At 36.9% G+C, this 20,483-nt stretch overlaps 2 protein-coding genes across 3 annotated transcripts; both read left to right on the plus strand.

Annotated features, from left to right (window-relative positions):
* Positions 1-974: 974 nt before the first annotated feature.
* LOC140791454 (rhodanese-like domain-containing protein 6) lies at positions 975-10,421 on the plus strand. The gene is made up of 9 exons (XM_073142032.1): positions 975-1,182; positions 1,315-1,476; positions 6,443-6,548; positions 6,676-6,874; positions 6,992-7,073; positions 8,037-8,119; positions 8,218-8,350; positions 8,757-8,934; positions 9,407-10,421. Exons 1-9 carry the CDS (start codon positions 1,012-1,014, stop codon positions 10,141-10,143), a joined length of 1,851 nt encoding a protein of 616 aa, XP_072998133.1. The 5' UTR covers positions 975-1,011; the 3' UTR covers positions 10,144-10,421.
* An 864-nt stretch (positions 10,422-11,285) lies between these two features.
* LOC140791251 (intermediate cleaving peptidase 55, mitochondrial) lies at positions 11,286-20,362 on the plus strand. Of its 2 annotated transcripts, XM_073141716.1 has the most exons (14): positions 11,286-11,414; positions 11,802-11,909; positions 12,646-12,909; positions 14,225-14,317; positions 14,507-14,713; positions 15,639-15,742; positions 17,040-17,106; positions 17,188-17,295; positions 17,836-17,928; positions 18,605-18,695; positions 18,885-18,955; positions 19,667-19,722; positions 19,804-19,864; positions 20,000-20,362. In XM_073141716.1, the coding sequence occupies exons 1-14, from the start codon at positions 11,364-11,366 to the stop codon at positions 20,105-20,107; spliced, it is 1,482 nt and encodes a 493-aa protein (XP_072997817.1). In that variant the 5' UTR covers positions 11,286-11,363; the 3' UTR covers positions 20,108-20,362. The 2 variants fall into 2 exon arrangements, with proteins under 2 accessions (XP_072997817.1, XP_072997818.1); XM_073141717.1 differs by lacking the exon at positions 11,802-11,909 and having other exon boundaries at positions 11,349-11,414.
* Positions 20,363-20,483: the final 121 nt, after the last annotated feature.

Genomic DNA, 20,483 nt, shown 5'->3' on the forward strand with positions numbered 1-20,483 from the left:
AAGGGAAGAAGGAGGAGGGAGGTGCGGACCCGGGCTGGCGGGGAGGGCACCGGCAGCTGGTGGCCAGCCAGCTGCCGGCCTCTCGCCGGCGGCTCGGCTCCAACGGGCCCGAGCCCAAGGTAAGAAGAGAGAGAGAGAGAGAGATAGTGAGAGAGAGAAGAAGAGAGAAGAAGAAAGAGGAGGAGAAAGAGCTCACCGGCACTCGTGGAGGTGGCGGCGGCGGCGGCGATAGTTCGGCCTCGGCGAGAGAGAGAGAGAGAGAGAGAGAGAGAGAGAGAGAGAGAGAGAGAGAGAGAGAGAGAGAAATTTAAAGAGAGAGAGGGAAGGCGGTGGGAGGTTGGCGGTAGCTGCGGCGGCGCTGGGCCTGCCGCTGCCAAACGGCCGCAGCCGGTTGGCTGCAGCGACGCGAGGGGGGGGGGGGGGGGTGCGTGGCACCTCGTGCCCATGCAAAAATTAAATTTTTTTTTTTTTTTGGGATTGGGTTGTTACATAAATCATAGCAAACACTATGAAAAAGTGACTCTCACTAGAAAGAGAGAGAGAGGAAAAACTATGAATGTGCCCAAACTAGATTAGTTTACTCACTTTAAAGTAGAAATAAATCTCATTCATTAAATATTTCAGCATTTTTGACCCATTAATATTATTTTCAATTGAAGTACTAGCAGTCGAACATAGGATAAAAAGCTCTCTTCACTCAATAATAAAATATATATTCTATGAAGAAATTAGAAAACTCTTAGATATTCTCACTCCATGTCCTTAAATAGAGGTGAGAAATATCTGAAATTAATGCTTGAATAAACCTCCAAAGAAAACTCTAAATTCGAATTTAGAATCTAAACTTTTATTTGATGTCTTGCATGTGCCATCCGATCCGGATTCCGGACACCCTAAATCGGATCCAAGTCCGACCCGAATCCGCTCGGTAACGCATATATCCGTTAACCGTTGGTTCGGTTTGATCTGCCTCGGATCTCCGTTAGGGTTAAGGTCTCGGAAGTCGCATCAATGGAGGAAAACGTAGCTCTAGCTTCGCGAAATGGAGACGGAGTTCTTCTCTACTACAAGTACGCCCCAGTCCCCGATGTCCCCTCTCTCGTCCGCTTCTATAACTCCAATTCCCGATCCCTCGGTCTCCTCGGCCGCGTCCGAATCGCTCCCGATGGCGTCAACGTCACCGTATTCCCATTTCTCTTTGATTTTTAAACTTTTTGGCAGTTGATTTGAGTTTGATCTTGTTCCGTTGATGAGGTTTTGGGGTAAAGGTTGTGCCTTTCCTGGTTTTGATGGTTCTCTAACGTGATTTACTAGGTTGGTGGAAAGATGTCGTCGTTGGAGAAGCATATTGCTGAGTTGGAATCGATGAGCTTGTTCGAAGGCACTGACTTCAAGTTGGCATCTTGTGAGCGCCCGAGTAATGAGAAGATTGCTCAAGAGTGCGGCTTCACTTCGCTCTCGATCCGGGTTGTAAAGGTTTTCTTCTGATCTAACTCGAAGTTAATAACTATTGAAGAAGAGAGAGAAAAAAAACTTTTTGTATTCAGCTCTACCTCTATTACAAGATAAGAAACTATATATAAAGAGTTTGGCTGATAACTAACTATCAGGTTGAGACCAATAGTTACAGGGCAGCTTTTAGATATCATCATAACCAACTAATTCTGTTATTAATTCTGTTACTCCCCCTCAAGATGGGCTCAGGAGCATGAATGTCATAGATGGCCATCTTGTGTAGTAATGGAAAAAAGAAGAGAAGCTGGCAGAGCTTTTGTAAACACATCAGCAAGTTGATGAGTTGTTTTGATAGGCAGAAGCTTCAAAAATCCTTCAGAAGGTTTGTCTCGAACAAAGTGACAATCAATCTCGATGTGTTTAGTTCGCTCATGGAAAATAGGATTGGAAGCTATGTGAATGGCAGCTTGATTATCACAAAAGAGGAGAGTAGGAGATGAAGATGTAATCTGAAAGTCTTGGAGAAGTTGATGAAGCCAAATAAGCTCACTAGTTGTAGAGGCTAAAGCTCTATATTCAGCTTATGCAGAAGAGCGAGAAAGAGTTGTTTGCTTCTTAGCTTTCCAAGAGACTAAGGAGTCTCCTAAGAAGATACAAAATCCAGTGACTGACTTTCTAGAATCAAGATAAGAACCCCAATCTGCATCAGAGAATGCACGAAGTTGAAATGAGGAGGATGGGGAAAATAACAAGCCTTGACTAGGGGTAGCTTTTAGATATCGAAGAAGATGATGAATAGCAGCTAGATGTGGTTGTCGAGGCTTGGTCACAAACTGACTAAGTTTGTGAACTGCAAAGGTAATATCGGGCCTGGAAATTGTGAGATATAGCAGTTTTCCCACAATCCTTCGATACAATGATGCATCTTCAAGTAGATCTCCTTCAAAAGAACTCAGTTTGAGTTTAGGATCCAGAGGCAAAGTAGCTGGTTTGGAAGCAAGAAAGCCTGTATCTTCAAGCAATTGAAGTGTATAATGCCTTTGAGAGAGAAAGATCCCTTTTGCAGATCGAGCAATTTCAAGACCAAGGAAATATTTCAGCTTGCCTAAATCTTTAAGTTTGAAATGAGTATTAAGAAACTCTTTGAGAGAAGTAATAGCTTGAGGATTAGAACCTGTTATGATTATATCATCAACATAAACTAAGAGAGCAATGAAATTTGTTCCAGATCCTTTAGTGAATAATGAATAATCTGACTTGGATTGATGAAATCCATGACGAAGAAGTGCCTGAGAAAACTTTGAGAACCACTGACGAGATGCCTGCTTTAATCCATAAATTGATTTGTGTAATCGGCATACAAGTTTCTCCCCTTTAGCAATAGGATGTGATTGCAAATAACCAAGAGGTAAGTCCATGTAAACCTCCTCAAACAAGTCACCATGTAAAAAGACATTATTAACATCAAGCTGGATCAATGGCCAATTGTTATTTGAAGCAATTGCCAAGAGTACTTTAATAGTTACCAACTTAGCGACGGGAGAAAAGGTTTCAATGAAGTCTAATCCTTCTTGTTGAGTGTAGCCTTTAGCAACTAATCTTGCTTTATGCCGTTCAATACTCCCATCTGAGTGATATTTGACCTTATAAACCCACTTACACCCTATGGAATGTTTGCCTTTAGGCAAAACAGTGACAGTCCAAGTGTTGTTTGCTTCCATAGCAGCTAATTCAGCATTCATAGCATCTCTCCATTCAGCATGCTTAACAGCTTGACAGTAAAACTGTGGTTCCTCATGAGCAGAAATGTTGAGAATGAGAGAGTTATGAGATGAGGACAAATTTGTATAAGAGATATATTGGGATATAGGGTATGGTGTGTTTGAAGGGGGGAGAGTTGTTTTGGATAAAAGATTACAGTGGAAATCTTTTAGATAAGTGGAAGGTATTATGGTTCTAGAAGATTTTCTAGGAGGAGGGTTATCATGATGAGAAGGCTCAGGAACAGGTTTGTTAGAATCAGTAGTAGTAGCATGATCAGTATGATCAGTAGTATCATGATCAATGATAGCATGATCACTAGAAGTATTAGTAGCATGGTCAATGAAATTAGGTAAAGTAGAATTTGGGGATTCATTTGAAGAAGGTAAGTTTGAGAAAATATGAGGTAAAACTAGATTTGGAAATGGATCAAGAAGGTCTGTAGCAGAAGAGATGTTATGAAAGGGGAATAAATGTTCATGGAAGACAACATCTCTGGAAATAAAAAAAAACTTTAGAAGTAATGTCATAGAGTTTATATCCTTTGATACCTGGTGGATATCCAACAAAGACACAAGCAGTAGCCCTTGGTTGAAACTTAGTCCTGTGAGAAGATAAAGTTGAGGCAAAACAAAGACTGCCAAACACTTTGAGAGAGCTATAATCCACAGGAATTTGATAAAGGAGAGAGTATGGCGTCTGATGCTGTAGGAGAGGAGAAGGAGTACGATTGATCAGGAATGTAGCAGTCAATACGCATTCACTCCAAAACTGAATAGGAACTTTGGATTGGAAAAATAAAGCTCGAGCAACGTTGAGCAAATGCTGGTGTTTCCTTTCAACCACTGAATTCTGCTCAGGTCTGTCGACGTAGGAAAATTGGTGAAGAACACCTTTGCATTGAAAGAACTCAGTGAATTGGAATTCAGGAGCATTGTCACTCCTAAATTGTTTGATAGTTTTGCCAAATTGAGTCTCAACCATTTTAAAGAATCTTGGTACAATGGAACAAGCCTCTGACTTATTTTTCATGAGAAAAATCCAGGTAAAACGTGTACAATCATCAACCAGAGTCAAAAAATATCTATGTCCAGCATGAGATTTAACATGATATGGACCCCAGGTATCACAATGAATGAGATCAAAGGCTTTCTTGGACAAATTGTTATGAGAAATAAAGGATAATCTGCGCTGCTTAGCCAATGGGCAAATAGAACAAGGATGATGCAAATTTTCCTTAGTAGAAGAAAAATGTAATTGTTCTCTCAACAAATCCAATCTCTTAAAAGATAAATGGCCTAGTCTTTGATGCCAAAGTTCAAAAGAAGCAGTAGAAAAGGTGGAATTACAGTCATGAAAAACTAAATCAGACTTATTGAAATCAGAAAAGGCTTCAACGACATAAAGATCTGCAAACCTTTTACCCCTGCCAATCATCTTCTGGTTGTGTAGATCCTGAATCACACAAGAACCACCAAGGAATTTTACATGAATGGAGGTATCTTTGAGTAAGGAACTGACAGATAGAAGATTAAATTTGAATTGAGGCACATAAAGAACATCCTTAAGCACCAAAACAGAATTGAGTTTCACTGTGCCCATATAAAAAACAGGAATCTTATCATGATTTGGTAGAGTAATGAAGACATTTTGAACTGGTTGCATGTGAAGAAAAGCTGATTTGGTGAAGCATATATGACTAGTTGCTCCAGAATCCACAATCCAAATATTCGGGGACTGAAGACTAGGATTGAGAGAGACTAGAAAACAAGTACGTGAAGTAGCAGAAGTACTTGCAAAAGTCTCAGTATTAGCTTTGGCTGTAATCAAGTGGTTAGATAGCATATTCATCAAATGCTGATACTGAACTGGATTGAGCATTTGAACAAAACCACCCATATTATCAGTCTTGCCATTAGATGTGGAATCAGTAACATGATTAACATGAGCTGCAGAAATCTGAGAGTTATGTTTCTGCCTTACTTTATATCCAGGTGGATAACCATGAAGTTTATAACACTTGCCAATTGTATGTCCTTGATATCCACAGTGAGTGCAAAGAGGTCTTTCCTTTTTCTGATTCTTATTGATTTGGGATCCAGTAGAAATAACAGATTTAGAAACTTCATTTTTCACAGCAAATGCCATAGAATTTTGTCCATTAGAACCATTAGTAAGGACATTAACATTCCTTTGTTGCTCTTCTTGAGAAATAAGAGCAAACACCTTGTTAATAGGTGGAATAGGGTCCATAAGAAGAAGCTGGCCTCTGACTTGGGAAAATGAATCATTAAGTCCCATCAAAAAGGACATAACATATTCCATTTGGTGATGATCTGCGATGGATTTAATTCCCCCACAAGAACAGCGATTACAAGTACAAATAGGTTTATAGTTACTAAGCTCTTCCCAAATAGTCTTTAGCTTAGTGAAATATGTACTAACACTCATCTGTCCTTGAGAGAGATTCATCAGATCACGTCTAAGTTGGAAAATTCTAGGGCCATTTTTCTGAAGATATCTTTCTTTGAGATCAATCCAAATTTCTCTAGCTGAATCGGAAAAGATCACACTAGCAGATATGTCCTTAGAAACAGAATTCAAGATCCAGGATATAACAATATTGTTATTCCTAATCCATGAATTTATAGAAGGATCAGTACCTGCTGGACGAGGTATACTTCCGTCAATGAAGCACACCTTATTCTTGACAGATAATGTGATGATCATCGCTCGGCTCCAAGAAGCATAGTTTTCTCCTGTGAGGGGTTGAGAAACTAAGATGATGCCTGGATTATCAGAGTGATGAAGATAGTAAGGACTTGAGACATCATCAATAGCGGAATTGCTCATCAATGATCCAGGAGCAGCGGTACTTCCAGAAGCCATCAAGAACAAAGGGAAAGATTGATAGAGATCAATGAACAAATTGAAAAGGAAAAAGGAAGAGGAAGCACACTAGTGCTCTGATACCATATTGAAGAAGAGAGAGAAAAAAAAACTTTTTGTATTCAGCTCTACCTCTATTACAAGATAAGAAACTATATATAAAGAGTTTGGCTGATAACTAACTATCAGGTTGAGACCAATAGTTACAGGGCAGCTGTACAAGCATAACAATATGCTAACTAATTCTGTTATTAATTCTGTTAATAACCATTGTATAAATCTTAAAATTGCCTATTACTTAGAGTATTTTGAATCCTTATGGTTCAACATTTTTCAGGAGTTGGTCACTTTTAGGTCCAATCCGTTGTCAAAGTCTCCAGAAATTCTGGATGCTGGAAAACATTTGTCTGCAGTTGAGTTCCACCAAGTCCTTCATGATGCAGGTAAGTTAAATTTGTTATGTCCAATGGCAGCTAAAAGTTTATTACTTTGGAACAGTAGATTTTTTTACAAATTTGTTGCGATTATCACATGCAGCAATGTAATTGTTGGTAAAATTATATTTGCTAGGAAATAATTTGGCTTCCCAAGAATCCATCCAACAGAAACAGCTTGTATTGTTGGATGCAAGGAATGTATATGAGACTAGGGTTGGGAAGTTTCAAACACCAAACATTGAGACATTGGATCCAGAGATAAGGCAATATAGTGACCTTCCTTCCTGGATAGATCAGCAGTCAGAACAGCTGCGGGGGAAATCCATCCTCATGTATGTAAATTTTTATATGCATAACATTGTCTAATGCCACAATGAGACTGCATTGTCACACATCGCTACTGTTTAAGGTATAGGCACAACATGCTCTAATGCATTATGATATTTCAGGTACTGCACTGGAGGTATACGGTGTGAAATGGCATCAGCATACATCCGCTCTAAAGGTGTCGATTTTGATAATGTGTTTCAGGTACCCCCAAATTTTATTTTTTTTTGGATTTCTTGCGGTTGTTATAGTCTACTGGTAGTGGTTTGTAGAGATCAATCTTCATTCATGTTTCAAAGTTTGGTTTTGACGTCAGCCGGCACATAATATCGATTTTCAATTTTATTATACCAAAACAAAATCCTAAAGAAATAATTATTGATGAAGTTTTCTTAGCATACTGCTGCTATCTGAATAGCATCATTGTGATGCAATTAAAGGATATTTAGGGACTGCCTATGCAAACTTTTTCTGTGACACGGTGACAAACAATCATGAGCAGAGAAGATGTTTAAATTTGTTTGAGAATAACCTTTGAGTATGATGACTGAAAGTTAGAATTGAATTCTAGACATCCTTCATGGCTTCACCAGAGCATGTTTATATAGTTTCATATTATTTTGCGATTTGACCAGAATTATGAACTATTATGCTGTCATTAATTTAGCATGAACTGTAGTGTACCCCAAATTCTGACATTATATCTGGGTAATTTTGATGTCATCCCCCCTCTCAAATCACACCCTTCTCTTCTCCACTGCCTCCCCTTGTCTAATAGGATGGATTCAAGAGGAAGTTTAGGGAGGCTGGAAAGGATGGAGTAAAAATGAGGAATGAACAGTGGACACTTACTAATGGAACTTCAATATTTCCAGTACTTTTTGGTCATAAATGCTCAGTGATCACAGCTACATATTGTATTTAAAAACTTGAGCTACGATTGAAAGAAAAGTTGATATATAGGTAAGGAGCTCATTGATCAACAGCTGCATTTTTTGAACTGCAATACATGATCTTCTATGCCATACATATTCCACTTTAATGTATTTCACAAGCCAATGATTGATGGTAATGAAATTCTCTATCCTTTTTGTTCTTCTCCTCAAAATATGATTAGTCAAATTTATGTTTGTCTCAGCTAACCATACTATATGATTCTTGTGCTAGTTATATGGTGGAATTCAGAGATATCTGGAGCAATTTCCAGATGGTGGCTATTTTAAGGGAAAGAATTTTGTTTTTGATCATAGGCGAGTAATTAATTAATTATTAGTGACTTGTCATGATCTTATCACCTTTTTAAATGAAGTTCCACATATTGAGTTCCATGTTTTTAATGTGACAACAGAATTTCAGTTGGAAGCTTGGATGCAAGAGTACTTGGCACTTGTTTAATATGTGCTTCATCCTTTGATGATTATTCTTCTCGTTGCCGGTGCAGTCATTGCAGGATGTTGGTTTTAGTGTGTTCAGACTGTCAGGTTGCTTCATCTTTTCTTCTTCTTTTTTTAAAAAAATTATTCTTGTTTGTCCATCTTTCACTTTCTGATCATGTGAAATTCAATTGAAGCATTGTCTTTTATAATTTAGATTTCAAGATTATATAGGTTGATGGCTCAAAGAATGCATGGTACTTTCCTTTCTGCTCTGTGTTGCATAACTATGATTCTATTTGTTGATAAAAAAAAACTTTACAAACTTCAAACTTGCAGTTGGCATTTTTTTTTGGTTTCTCCTTTTTAGATGGGACCGGTGGTACTTTGCTGTAATTCTTGTTTTATTATGTTTCTTTTTCTTTATGGATATTAAGTTGCTTTGTCCTATGCTATCTGAAGGAGATTTCAGTGTTCATATGCTTCAGCGATCTGATTTGTCTTTGTTGCACAGGTTAATTCTAAAGTATATGTCTGTGAGCTGTGTCAGAAAAATGACAAGGCGGTTCGCCCAATGCCATCGAGGAAAGATAGCCAATTGCAGTTGGAACTGTCACCTGATTCAGAAGAAGCTATTGAGATCGCAAAAGTATCCTTTCAAATGACACCTTCTGAGCTCTCAAGTCATCACGGTAAGGTTCGTATCAATTTACTGAATCAAAACTTGTTATTCTTTTGCTAATCAATTTTTCTATATAAATGTCATCTTGATGGTGACGGAAATTTGACAAAAATAGAAATTTGGGTCAGTCCAGCATTCTTGGCATCTCATATTTTCTGTTGTACTCTATTTATAGTTGAAAGGCTGGTGGAATCACTGTCAGTTCAACTGATCAGTGGATGATAGCTAACATAGCTTAGTTGATTAGTTATGATGGTCAATGGAGATGAATCTTTGCTAATCCAGTTTATAGGAACTTTTTGCAGTATCAGAGGCTCCTAATTGATTAACCTATATTGCTATTCCCTTTACTGGGTGGTTTATACTGATGCTGCACTTAATTAGCAAATCCCATGAAGCGAACCTGGTGGCATATAGATCTATCAACATGTTTCTTTCTGTTACTCACTATCCTTTTTTCTTTTGGTTTAATTGTTCTACAGATGGAGACCGTCTGAGGAAGTTAAAAATCCTATGCTTGCATGGTTTCCGACAAAATGGTTCAAATTTTAAGGGAAGAACATCGTCACTTGCTAAGAAACTGAAGAACATTGTTGAGTTCACCTTCATTGATGCCCCTCACGAACTGCCATATATCTACCAACCAGATTTAGATAAAAAACATCACTGTTCAAGCATGCATAGTTCATCACCAGATGGAAGCTTCAAAAGAAAATTTGCTTGGCTAATATCTCCTGAGTTGAGCCCCTCAGTTGAACAAGATTGGAAGATTGCAGATGTGCCATTTGACCCTCTGCAATATCAGCAACAGACGGCTGGTTTTGAAAAATCTTATGCTTATCTTGAGACTACGATTTCACGGATGTGCCATTTTGATGGTATACTCGGTTTCTCACAAGGTGCTGCAATGGCTGCGCTTTTCTGCAAGCAGCAGCAGAAAATCTCTGGTGCTGCAGATTTTAGATTTGGAATATTTTGTTCTGGGTATTCAGCAATCTCAGGGGATGTCGATGCTGAACCAATTAAGATTCCGTCACTTCATTGTTTCGGCAGTGGGCAGGGACAGGACCGGCAGATAGCACGTGCAGCTAGCATTGATCTCGCTAATTTGTTTGATAAGGACAGTTCTGTCATCATTGAGCATGATATGGGTCATATAATTCCGACTCGGCCTCCTTACATCGACCAGATTAAAGGATTTCTTTCGCAATTCCTCTGAATTTTGGAAAACTAATCTACTTTGTTGTACTCTAATTATGAGCACATTGAAAATGACAACCTAGTTCATGGTTCAATTCTGAAGATCTCAAAGCTGAAAGAGTGCTCTGTAACTCTCAACAAAAGAAGTGAAAGAGATATGAACGAGTGGAGATTCATGAACTACTGTTGTAGCTTCTTTCCTTCTATTTTCGTTTGTTTGATAAAACTACTATTGTAGTTACTGCTAGTGGATCATCAATTTTTTATATATTAAGAATGCTATTATAATTATGAATATTTTGTGATGCAAGGGCTGACTAGGTGTACTTTATTGGAGGAATCACAGTATAATTACAGTGAGCAGCAAGTTAGTGTAATCTTACTTGGAAAATAAAAATGCTTTCTATGTATTAAATATAAATTTCTCATAATGCTATACACTAATACACTATGATAATTCTTGATAAAGTTGAATACTATGATAATTTTTGGGTAAATTATAAATTGCCCACACGCAGTTTTGCCTAAAATAAAACTACCTCACAAGGTTCAATTTGAATCACTTTACGTTAAGTGAAAGTACCAATATATATATATATATATATATATATATTAGAGGAAATTTTTCTACCATAACAAATATTAAGATGTCATGACTGCCTTCTTCTTCTTTCATTACATTTACTTATTTTATCTTATATTCAAATTTAAAATAAAATATATTTTTTAATCTCTTTTATCTTCCCTTATCTGAGGTTACAAGTCTAAAATCTTAATTATTTATCAACAAAAGATCTTAGTTATTATTTAACGATGCTAACGTGCCTCTCTAACTCTCTTTAAATACATGATTATTGAATGAAAAAGTTTAATCATCTTAAAATATAAGTAAAAAATTTATATTTACTCAAATAATGAAATATTAATATCACACGGGAATTATGGAAATTTATACTTTTTTATTAAGTTTGGATAAATGAGGACAAAGTAATACCAAAAAATTGAAAATAACCACACGAGTAATTTGAATTTAATCTATATTTTCTCTTTCCTAAAATGATGCACGTAAAGAAGGAATTTTTTAAACAATGATTAGCTTCTATAAATGCATCTCCGAGATTCGTAAACACAGATAAAGATATCCTTCTCGTATCAACGGCTAGGATTGCTGGGCTCTCTCCAAGTCGAAGGTGATATAGAGGGGGGACACGCAGCGCAATACGCAGGGGGGTTTAGACAATGGCAATCCGGTGCTTGAGAGTATTACAAGGCAACGTCTCCACCCGCAAGGTAGTCGATGAAAATTTCTTGAGTTTTTCTCAAAAGATGGATCCTTTTGCTTCTGGTTTTAGCACTTTTGCTTCTCTTCTTTCGCTTCCCTAAGCCTTTGCCGTCGCTGATGATTAACTGATCTGGGTGGGATTGGAAACACTCCAAGATGTGATTTTGAAGTGGTTTTCGTTTATTTTGTCATGATTCATGAGGAGGGTTCTCCTTATATTCTTAAAATTGGATGGTTTTCTGTAGTTGTAAAGTTTTCTGAGTTCTGACTACAAACTTAAGTGCTCTTTTGTGTCGTTATTTTGGTTGAGATGGTAAAAGATTGTTCATCAGCTTTAGATTTGATGTCTTGAATAGATTCTGATACTTTATTTGTTCTCCTGTGGGCATTCCTAGGTTGCAGCTCGGCTTTTCCCAACTTCACATGATCTCAATGCGTACACTTCATATACTACTGAAAGAACCATCGATGTTGGCCAACCAACTCCACTATCTCATCCTCACGTACTTCAAATTTGACCTTGCATTTGTAACATAGATAGTATTGATGTTTACACATAAGTGGCTTATTACTTTTTTTTTCTCTGTTTGGGCATCAGTTGATTTTGAGGATGTAGTAAGTGCTACAGTATTGTTTGTCGAAGCCCATTTGAACTCTTGATAGAGTGCAGTACTTGTCCAGCTTTCTTATTTAAGTTTGCATTGGCCATTGATAAATGTTTGTTCTACAAAACTAGATTTTTCTTTTATGCCTGGACACTGAAAGTGCAGAATTTGTGGAGAGCTTCTATGTTCACCGTCAAAGCATAAACATCGTCCTTTCCTATCATTTGCATGTTTTTTTGGATTGAATAGATTTCTCATGTACTTATTTCCATATCGTTGCTTTTGTTCATTCTATTCTCTTAGTTTTGTTACTGTGCACCTTGAAACCTTCATCTGCAATTCATCTATCTTTTGTCTTTTAGAATTTAGTTTCAAATTTCCAGTTCTCAGTAACTTGCAAGGCAGTTGGGGTACTTAACTTTCTCCAACATGTGAAAATTATCTGTCTACTTGTGTCAGTTGTTTATTGTCTAAATTTAGACATTTCTCCTGGAAATGAAAATATGTAAAGTGCAGCTTTATTCTTGGAAGGTTTGTTTACTGTTTACATTTAAACAAAGAAATAATGGTCAATGGACCTCTTCTCTTCCTCCATCTGTTGTTGTATTTATGCCGCTTCCTTATTTTGCAACAGTTACTTGCACAAGGAGAGATTACCTCTGGCATGAAAAGTGGTGAATATATCTCAAGACGGAAGAGGCTTTTGGAGTTGCTTCCCGAGAAGAGCTTAGCTATCATTGCATCTGCACCTGTGAAAATGATGACTGATGTGGTGCCATACTCATTCAGACAGGATGCTGATTACCTCTATATTACAGGTTGTTCTCAACCTGGTGGTGTAGCTGTTCTAAGTGAGGACTGTGGCTTATGTATGTTTATGCCAGATCCAGATCCTCATGTAAGACATAATTTCTAATTCTCTCTGATCTGATATTATGAGAAGATGCATCCTTTACCTATATTGGAACTAAGATTTGCTTTCTGAGTTTCTGTTATCAAATGACCGAATACAAGGCATCTATCAGTTGGTGGATTTTGCTGTTGAAATTTTGGAAACATAATTCTTAGGTTTTATTTGGATATCTTTTATCACTTTTCCAACCTTGGGCTTATTCATTTTATCTTTTTGAATATGAAGGATGTCATACTAGTAAATGATAAATCGACAAAGTTAAATAAAGAAAGATGTAATTCACAATATCAGGTTTGTCATACCATACTCATGTTTCTTATGGCCAGATAAGAATCTGACAAATGATGGTTCCGAGTGATTTTCAGAGTGTGAGCATGGATAGGTGAAAAGACAAATGATCAATAATTCGACATGTAAAGTGTAAACCTTTATACTGTGTAAAACTATCTTCCAAATGACTATGTTCAGTTTAATCTATATGTTTAGTTTATCAAGAGAAGGAAGAATATGCAGTCAACAGATGCCTTCCAGCCTTGGGCCTTGCCTTGTAACACGCTCGGGTGGCTGACCGCACCACACTTGGACTACACTAAGGCCTTCTAGCCTTGGGCCTTGCTTTGTAAGGCAGCAACTTGCACACGCTCGGGTGGCTGACAACACCACACTTGGACTACACTTAGGTCCTCTGGCACTGCCTTGCATTCTAAGACAGCAGCGTGAACACGCTCCAGTGGCTGAGCACACCATTGTAAGGCAGCAACGTGCAGATGCTTGGGTAGCAGGGTGCACATGCTTGGGTAACGGCGAGACTATTAGTGCCTGAAATCCGTTTATTTTCATATCTGGCACCTGCTAGTATATATAGTAGCAAAGCCTTCTACAATTGTAAGGTTGCTTAAAAGGATCACATTCATGATCTCCTGGCACCAATTATTGATGCTTCCTTCATTATTTTTGTTTTGTTGGGAGATGTGTTATATGAAAAATGAAATTTAAAATGGGCTTATGTTTGTGTAGTACAGATTATGATTCTTTTCTCCATGTAATTCCATGTAATATAGAACCATTGATGCTTGACCTACTGATTACAGATCTAAGATTTTAATGAGGATGAGGTTTTCCCTTGAAACAATAGTTGTTTGTGGTAAGGGAATCAATATATACAATAGGTGTATGTATACACTGTATCAGATTGAAATGTTTATTTTCTTTCTACCAGTTTGGGGCATGCCAGGTCCCTATAAACTTTTGTTACTTGTATAGTCCTACATTCTTTCACAACATTGATATTATATCCTAGGATGCAGTTTGGCAAGGTCAAGCTGCTGGAGCTGAAGCAGCGGTGAATTTTTTCAAAGCGGAAAAAGCTTATCCACTTAGCAAGATGCATAAGGTCAGTTCTTAATATTGGTGCGCAATTGTGCATGCAAATCACTTGTAACAGATGTCTATTTTTGTATTGCTTTGGAATAGTCCATTGGATCGAACTGTATGATGCCATAGACAATAGTCATTCATGTATTATTGAGAGAACTTGGTAGTATATCTTTTCACAGTAGCAACCAAAACTCTGTTAATGCAGATCCTTCCGGAAATGATTGGGCGTGCAACACAAGTGTTTCATAATGTAAAAACAGCCTCACCATCTTACATGGAGTTGGAGGCTTTCCATCAGGCATCACATAACGACCAAGTGAAAGATCTTGCACGTTACACTCATGAACTGCGATGGATAAAGTCTTCATCAGAACTTAAGTTAATGAGGGAATCCGCATCAATCGCATGTCAGGTACTCTTTCTTGTTAAATTTTGAGAACAAGTTTCTGTTTTCATCTAACTTGAGGAGATATACAAATAATTGTCATGTAATAATTGATCACTGCATATATAACAAGGATAGTGTATTTACCTTCTTTTCCTGCCATGTGATGGTTAATCTGTCGATCTTTTAATTAATAGATGCTCCAGCAAAATCACCTTCCACGAGTATGCAAATTGTTGAAAGCAATTATCTTACTGATATAGCTTTTATGATTTTTTGAAAAGCTACTTGACATATTAGGTAATAGAAAAAATGATCTGTTGAGAATCGTCCAGAATATTTCTTATATTCAGTGTATCAGCTGTCTAGTCAAAACTTTTACTATGGTACAATATATGAACCAAATAAATAAACATGGTTTGAGATTTTGAAACTAAGACGTAGATAGTCCTGTGAAACTCAAACTGATGAGTCAGGTCCTCCCACTATCATAACATGTTTATTGACCATGCTATCCAAAACCTAAAGTTGTTAAATGGTCAAATATATTGCTTCATATGAAGACTATAATATGTATATTGATAAACATTGCTCTCATTAGATCATCTTCCACCAAGAGACATTCTCTCTATGAAGTTATTGCTGTCCTCCTATACAAGGCAAATATCTTTTTAAAAAAAAAAACTAAATTAAGATAAATGCATTTTTTTCAACTTTCAACAGAGGTTTAGTGCAGCACTTGTTAGTTGTTACAGAGTATCTTGGAATTACATGCCGCTGAAAGAATTGTGCTTTATTATAACTATACAGTCGTGTCTCTTCTTCGTATAGGAAAAGTTTGTGGCACTGCTTCCTAGAGAATACTTGGCAGGGGTGGCAATTCCAAAGTTTCTTGTATTTCCAATTTACTAATAGTTCCTGATCACTGACAATCTTTTTCCTTCTTGGCTAGTCTCTTCTACAAACAATGTTATTTTCGAGGACTTATCCAGAGGAGAGCATACTATCAGCTAAGGTTGAGTTTGAATGCAAAATGAGAGGTGCCCAAAGAATGGCGTAAGCATCTTCCACTTTCATTTTTTGAATTCTCTACAGTATTTTTTTTTTCTGTGGAATCAAACAATGACAAACATTCACTTTTATTTGAGTAGTAAGCTGATTGCAACTTTATCGGGTCCACTGCTGATTCAGTAAACAAGCCAAGTATTATGGCTTAAGCATGTTGACCTGTTTTCTCTCTTTTGTTCTCCATTTCTGTCACCTGTTTATTTTATCAATTATCCTTCTACCCTTCCTTGTCCTTTTCCATAATCACTTTAGAGTCACTGGGTGGTCCATCTAAAAGGAGGTGCTGTTAGGTGATCTGGCTCCCCACTGCATAGAAATTTCCTGCTTATTTGACTTATGTTACTTTTTGTTAGGTTTTCATTTAGTTGGAACAACTAGGTGGTTTGTATGCTTAACTATCCTAACTTTGACCTAGTTATTTTTTTTCCATGGTGACTACTGGACTCTTTTTTTAGTCCTAATGAAAACCAAAATATATGCCTGCCTGAAGAGACCTGGATAGGTCTGTTTCCCCCTCTCATTCTCCTCTTTTACTTTTTTGTTTTCTGGTTATTATTTTCTCTTCACACCTTTTCCTCTGTTGATGCCTTCTACCATTCACTCTTAGTCGTTTAGAATAGTGATTCTTTTGGATTGTGATTGATTAAGATCAGTCAAGATATGATCTATCATGATATCTGGAGTTTTAAATCTGATTTACCAAATGATTAATAACTTAAGAAGCAGAAGTTCTCCTTAAGATACATTAATTGCTTTCCTTTCTGCTTAATTTTTTGACTTTTTGAGGGAAAAAAAGGAAAACCTCTTTATCTTTACCTGGTTTGCATTTATAACCACTTTAAAGCTCATTGGAAGTTTCCTAATATCAATCTCAAACCTTATGGCATCCTTGGAAGTTTTAATTTCAGGTAATTTCATTAGATTTCTTTTTACTTGCCCTTCTCCTTGAGATATGGAATACATGCGATAGTATGACCCACACCCTAATTTTTGTAACTTTATAGGTCCACATGCAAGAATGACAATTGTGCATCCCCTAGGAGCCTCAAATGTTTTTTTTAAAGATCATCACCATGCTACCATTTTGGAAATAAAAGGAACAGGATATCCAGCAAATGCTCTGTGCCTGACATCTAACACTTACATGATTAACAGGGAAAAATGCTTTCAGATCATTCATTCCTCTCTTTTGAGTTGATAAAGAATAGTACTATCTCTCTTAGTACATAACAAAGATAGACATAGTTCCTTGATTACTCATAACTTCTTCATTTGTCATTTCTAGATTTAATCCTGTAGTTGGTGGTGGAGCAAATGGAAGCATTATTCACTACTCTCGTAATGATCAAAAAGTAAGAAACATGTTGTTTTTGCATACTTGTTGATGCCAAACATCCGGCCTCTTAGTTAAGTTGATGCTTAAAGTTTGACAGATCAAAGCTGGGAAACTCGTGCTTATGGATATCGGGTGTGAGTTTCATGGTTACCTTAGTGACTTAACCCGCACTTGGCCACCTTGTGGCAACTTTTCCTCTGCCCAGGTGCTTGCTGCATATCTCCTTTCTTTGATTTATATAAGTAAAAATAACTTTTGGTGATCATTATTCCCCTTATCATCCTACATTTCTCTATGTTCACGTGCCCTGTGCAAAAGTACGTATGGCTATATATAAGGACAAAAAGAATGAAATATGTAAGCATTATGCTAGCAACAGTCAGAACGTCTATTTTATGATGCAGACCAGAAGGACAAAGCATGAGATTACATATTTTAACTTTGTAGATACATCATTTCTCTGCTCCTCGAGATTTGACTAGTTGACTGGCTCTATTTCTGAATCATTGTACTTAAAAGACTTGACCAATTAAGAAGTGCCTGTTTGTTTACTGAACAACAGAGAAGTCATACTCTCTTTGTCCTTGAATTGTATGTCATCAATGTCAGTTATTATATGGTTTATACATTTTTGTTATTTCCTTTTAATTATCAGCCATATTTACTGTGTAATTGTACTGATGTCTGAAATCAGTTTATATCGTCGGCATGTATTTGGTATCTAAGTCTTACACTTGAATTTCAGGAAATGTTGTATAGTCTGATACTAGAAACAAATAAAGAATGCATGAAGCTTTGTAAACCAGGAGCGAGCATTCGTCAAATACACAACTACTCGGTTGGTTCTTCGTCCCAAGCTCTTAATATTGTTCATACTTTATATTTTGCAACTTTGAGCTATATGCAGAGATTGAAAGATCTTGATGTCAGTTCTTTGCAATGATAATTGTTGATTTGATGTGAAAGGGAAATTAAATTGATGATTTGATGTGCTTTATTTCCTTTTACCCCACAGTTTCTTGCAGGCTGATGTTATCTTTTACTGAATTTTCCCTGAACAGTGCTGTGTAATGTGTGTTATAAACTTTTTATCGACTTCTTTAGGATTGTTTGCCTAGTTTGCTCAGGATGTAATTTGACATTTTGTAACTTCAATTTTGTGAAGAATATCAATTCATATCATACTTTATGTTTTGTAACTTCAATTTTGGATTGACAAATCATTGATGGTTTTCTATCAAGTTTCCTTTCATCTTCTTATTATTGTATATTAATCTAGTTATTTTGACCATGATTCTTGTGGATTATTGGACACCTGTGATTCATTGTTAGACCTTGAAAGCAATAATATATAATCTGATACTGTAACTCGAGTTCAAGTCCTTACTGGGAAATTCATCACTTCATGGTGTGGCTGTCAACTACCAGAATTCCATGCAACTTTATTAGCATAAAACAGCAACGATCTTCTGAGTATCATAATATTACTTTCTTGGTTCGGTGTGCAAACGCAGGTTCAGATGTTACGGAGAGGGCTCAAAGAACTTGGAATTTTGAAAGATGGTAGTAGTTATGCGTACCACCAGCTAAATCCAACCTCAATAGGTTCTAGTCTAGTAACTTTTCACTATATTTTCTCCTAGTGTGTTTTCTTTCCTTTATCTTGTTGGTGTTCCATGTGCTGTTTGTGAAATAAGTGCCATAAAAAAGTTGTAAGCATTAATCTGCTGCCGTTCTATCACGCTATTTGAAGGATCCTAATGATGAAAAAATATATATGGTACTATTTTCCAGGTCATTATCTAGGAATGGATGTTCATGATTCAGCTGTTATTAGCAATGACCGTCCTCTTGAGCCGGGTGTTGTAAGTTATAATCATTCCCTTGTAGGAACAAGAAGCTTCTAATTCCTTTGAATTTTCCATGCTGATTTCATTCTTCCATGTTGCAAAACCTAATGTGCAGAAGTTCATTGTTCTTGCATTTTCAAAATCAGACAATTCAATATACAGAGAGAAATTAAATGTTGTTTGGGTCAACCAGACTTAGTTGACTCTTTCCACATTGCAAAACCTAATGTGCAGTAGTTCATTGTACTTGCATTTTCAAAATCAGACAATTCAATATACAGAGAGAAATTAAATGTTGTTTGGGTCAACCAGACTGTGTAGTTGACTCTATTTAGATTTAAGCTGGTTCAGATTGGATTGAATCAGATCATATTGCTACACATGTCTCGTCATATTAAAGTAGTACAGTCAAGTCCATTCATGCTTTGTTTGTTTCAGGCGTACTACATCTAACAGCAGCGAGTCTCTGCATGAAGTTGCAACTCATGCACCTGGGCATCTTCATAATAGATACTCATGTTAATTAAAAAGCTTTTAACATCTAAACACTGTATGATGCTGAAATTCACACAAGTTGCTTTTCCCTCATAATAAATTTAGACAGCAGTCTGTTCTAGTTCCCCAGGAACTGTTGTATTTTAGTAGTTCTTCATCTTAGGCTTAATGTTTGAGGCCATTGTTTCAATTCTTTTAAGTTAGCATGATAAAGAGTTTGTATATGGGCAGGTAATCACAATAGAGCCGGGAGTTTATATACCCTCAAACTATGATGCGCCCGACAGGTATCTGCTGAACAATGACTTGCTACTATCTTCTTGAGACAATTTCTGCTTTCACTCATCAGCCACTAATTGACTTTGCAGGTTTCTAGGCATTGGAATAAGGATCGAGGACGAAGTCCTCATCACTGAAACTGGGCATGAGGTACAACTGTGACTTTGCTCTCTCTCTCTCTCTCTCTCTCTCTCTCTCTCTCTCTCTTGGGGATCTGTAGTATATCGAAGTATTATTAATCTTGCGCTGCTATAATTTCTCATATGTATCTAATTGTGAGAGCAGGTTCTAACAGGATCAATGCCCAAAGAAATTTCCCACATTACCTCATTGCTTAACCTTGGTCATAATAAAGGAACAGAAGCCCCTGAATTGAAAGCAGCATTCAGCTGAAGCCTCCTTGAAGTTGCGCAGATTAACTAATCAGATATAAACATTGTTGTATTATTTATTATATTTTTGCATGAGCAATAGTATAACACCATGATTGAGGATTTGAGGTATCATTGTATCAGATGCCATTTGATTTCTAGTGGAAGGAAATAGAGGTTAATTCAGGATTGAATTGATAAGTGATTGTATCAGAAGCCAATGTAACTGAATTCTATCTTGAGAAATCAAATTGTCCACAGATTGTTTTCATGTTGATATTTCTTGAGCATATTATTTGCTTTTTCGCTGTTCCCGGTATTGATTTCTCTTTGTGAAAATCTAGCTTTGCCGAGATGTCTGACTTAGATTAGATGAAAGTATATTCTCAATTTAAATA

This window comes from Typha latifolia, chromosome 6, assembly GCF_019914945.1.
Source record: "Typha latifolia isolate L0001 chromosome 6, TyphaL0001v2, whole genome shotgun sequence".
In the NCBI taxonomy this organism is placed as follows: Eukaryota; Viridiplantae; Streptophyta; class Magnoliopsida; order Poales; family Typhaceae; genus Typha; species Typha latifolia.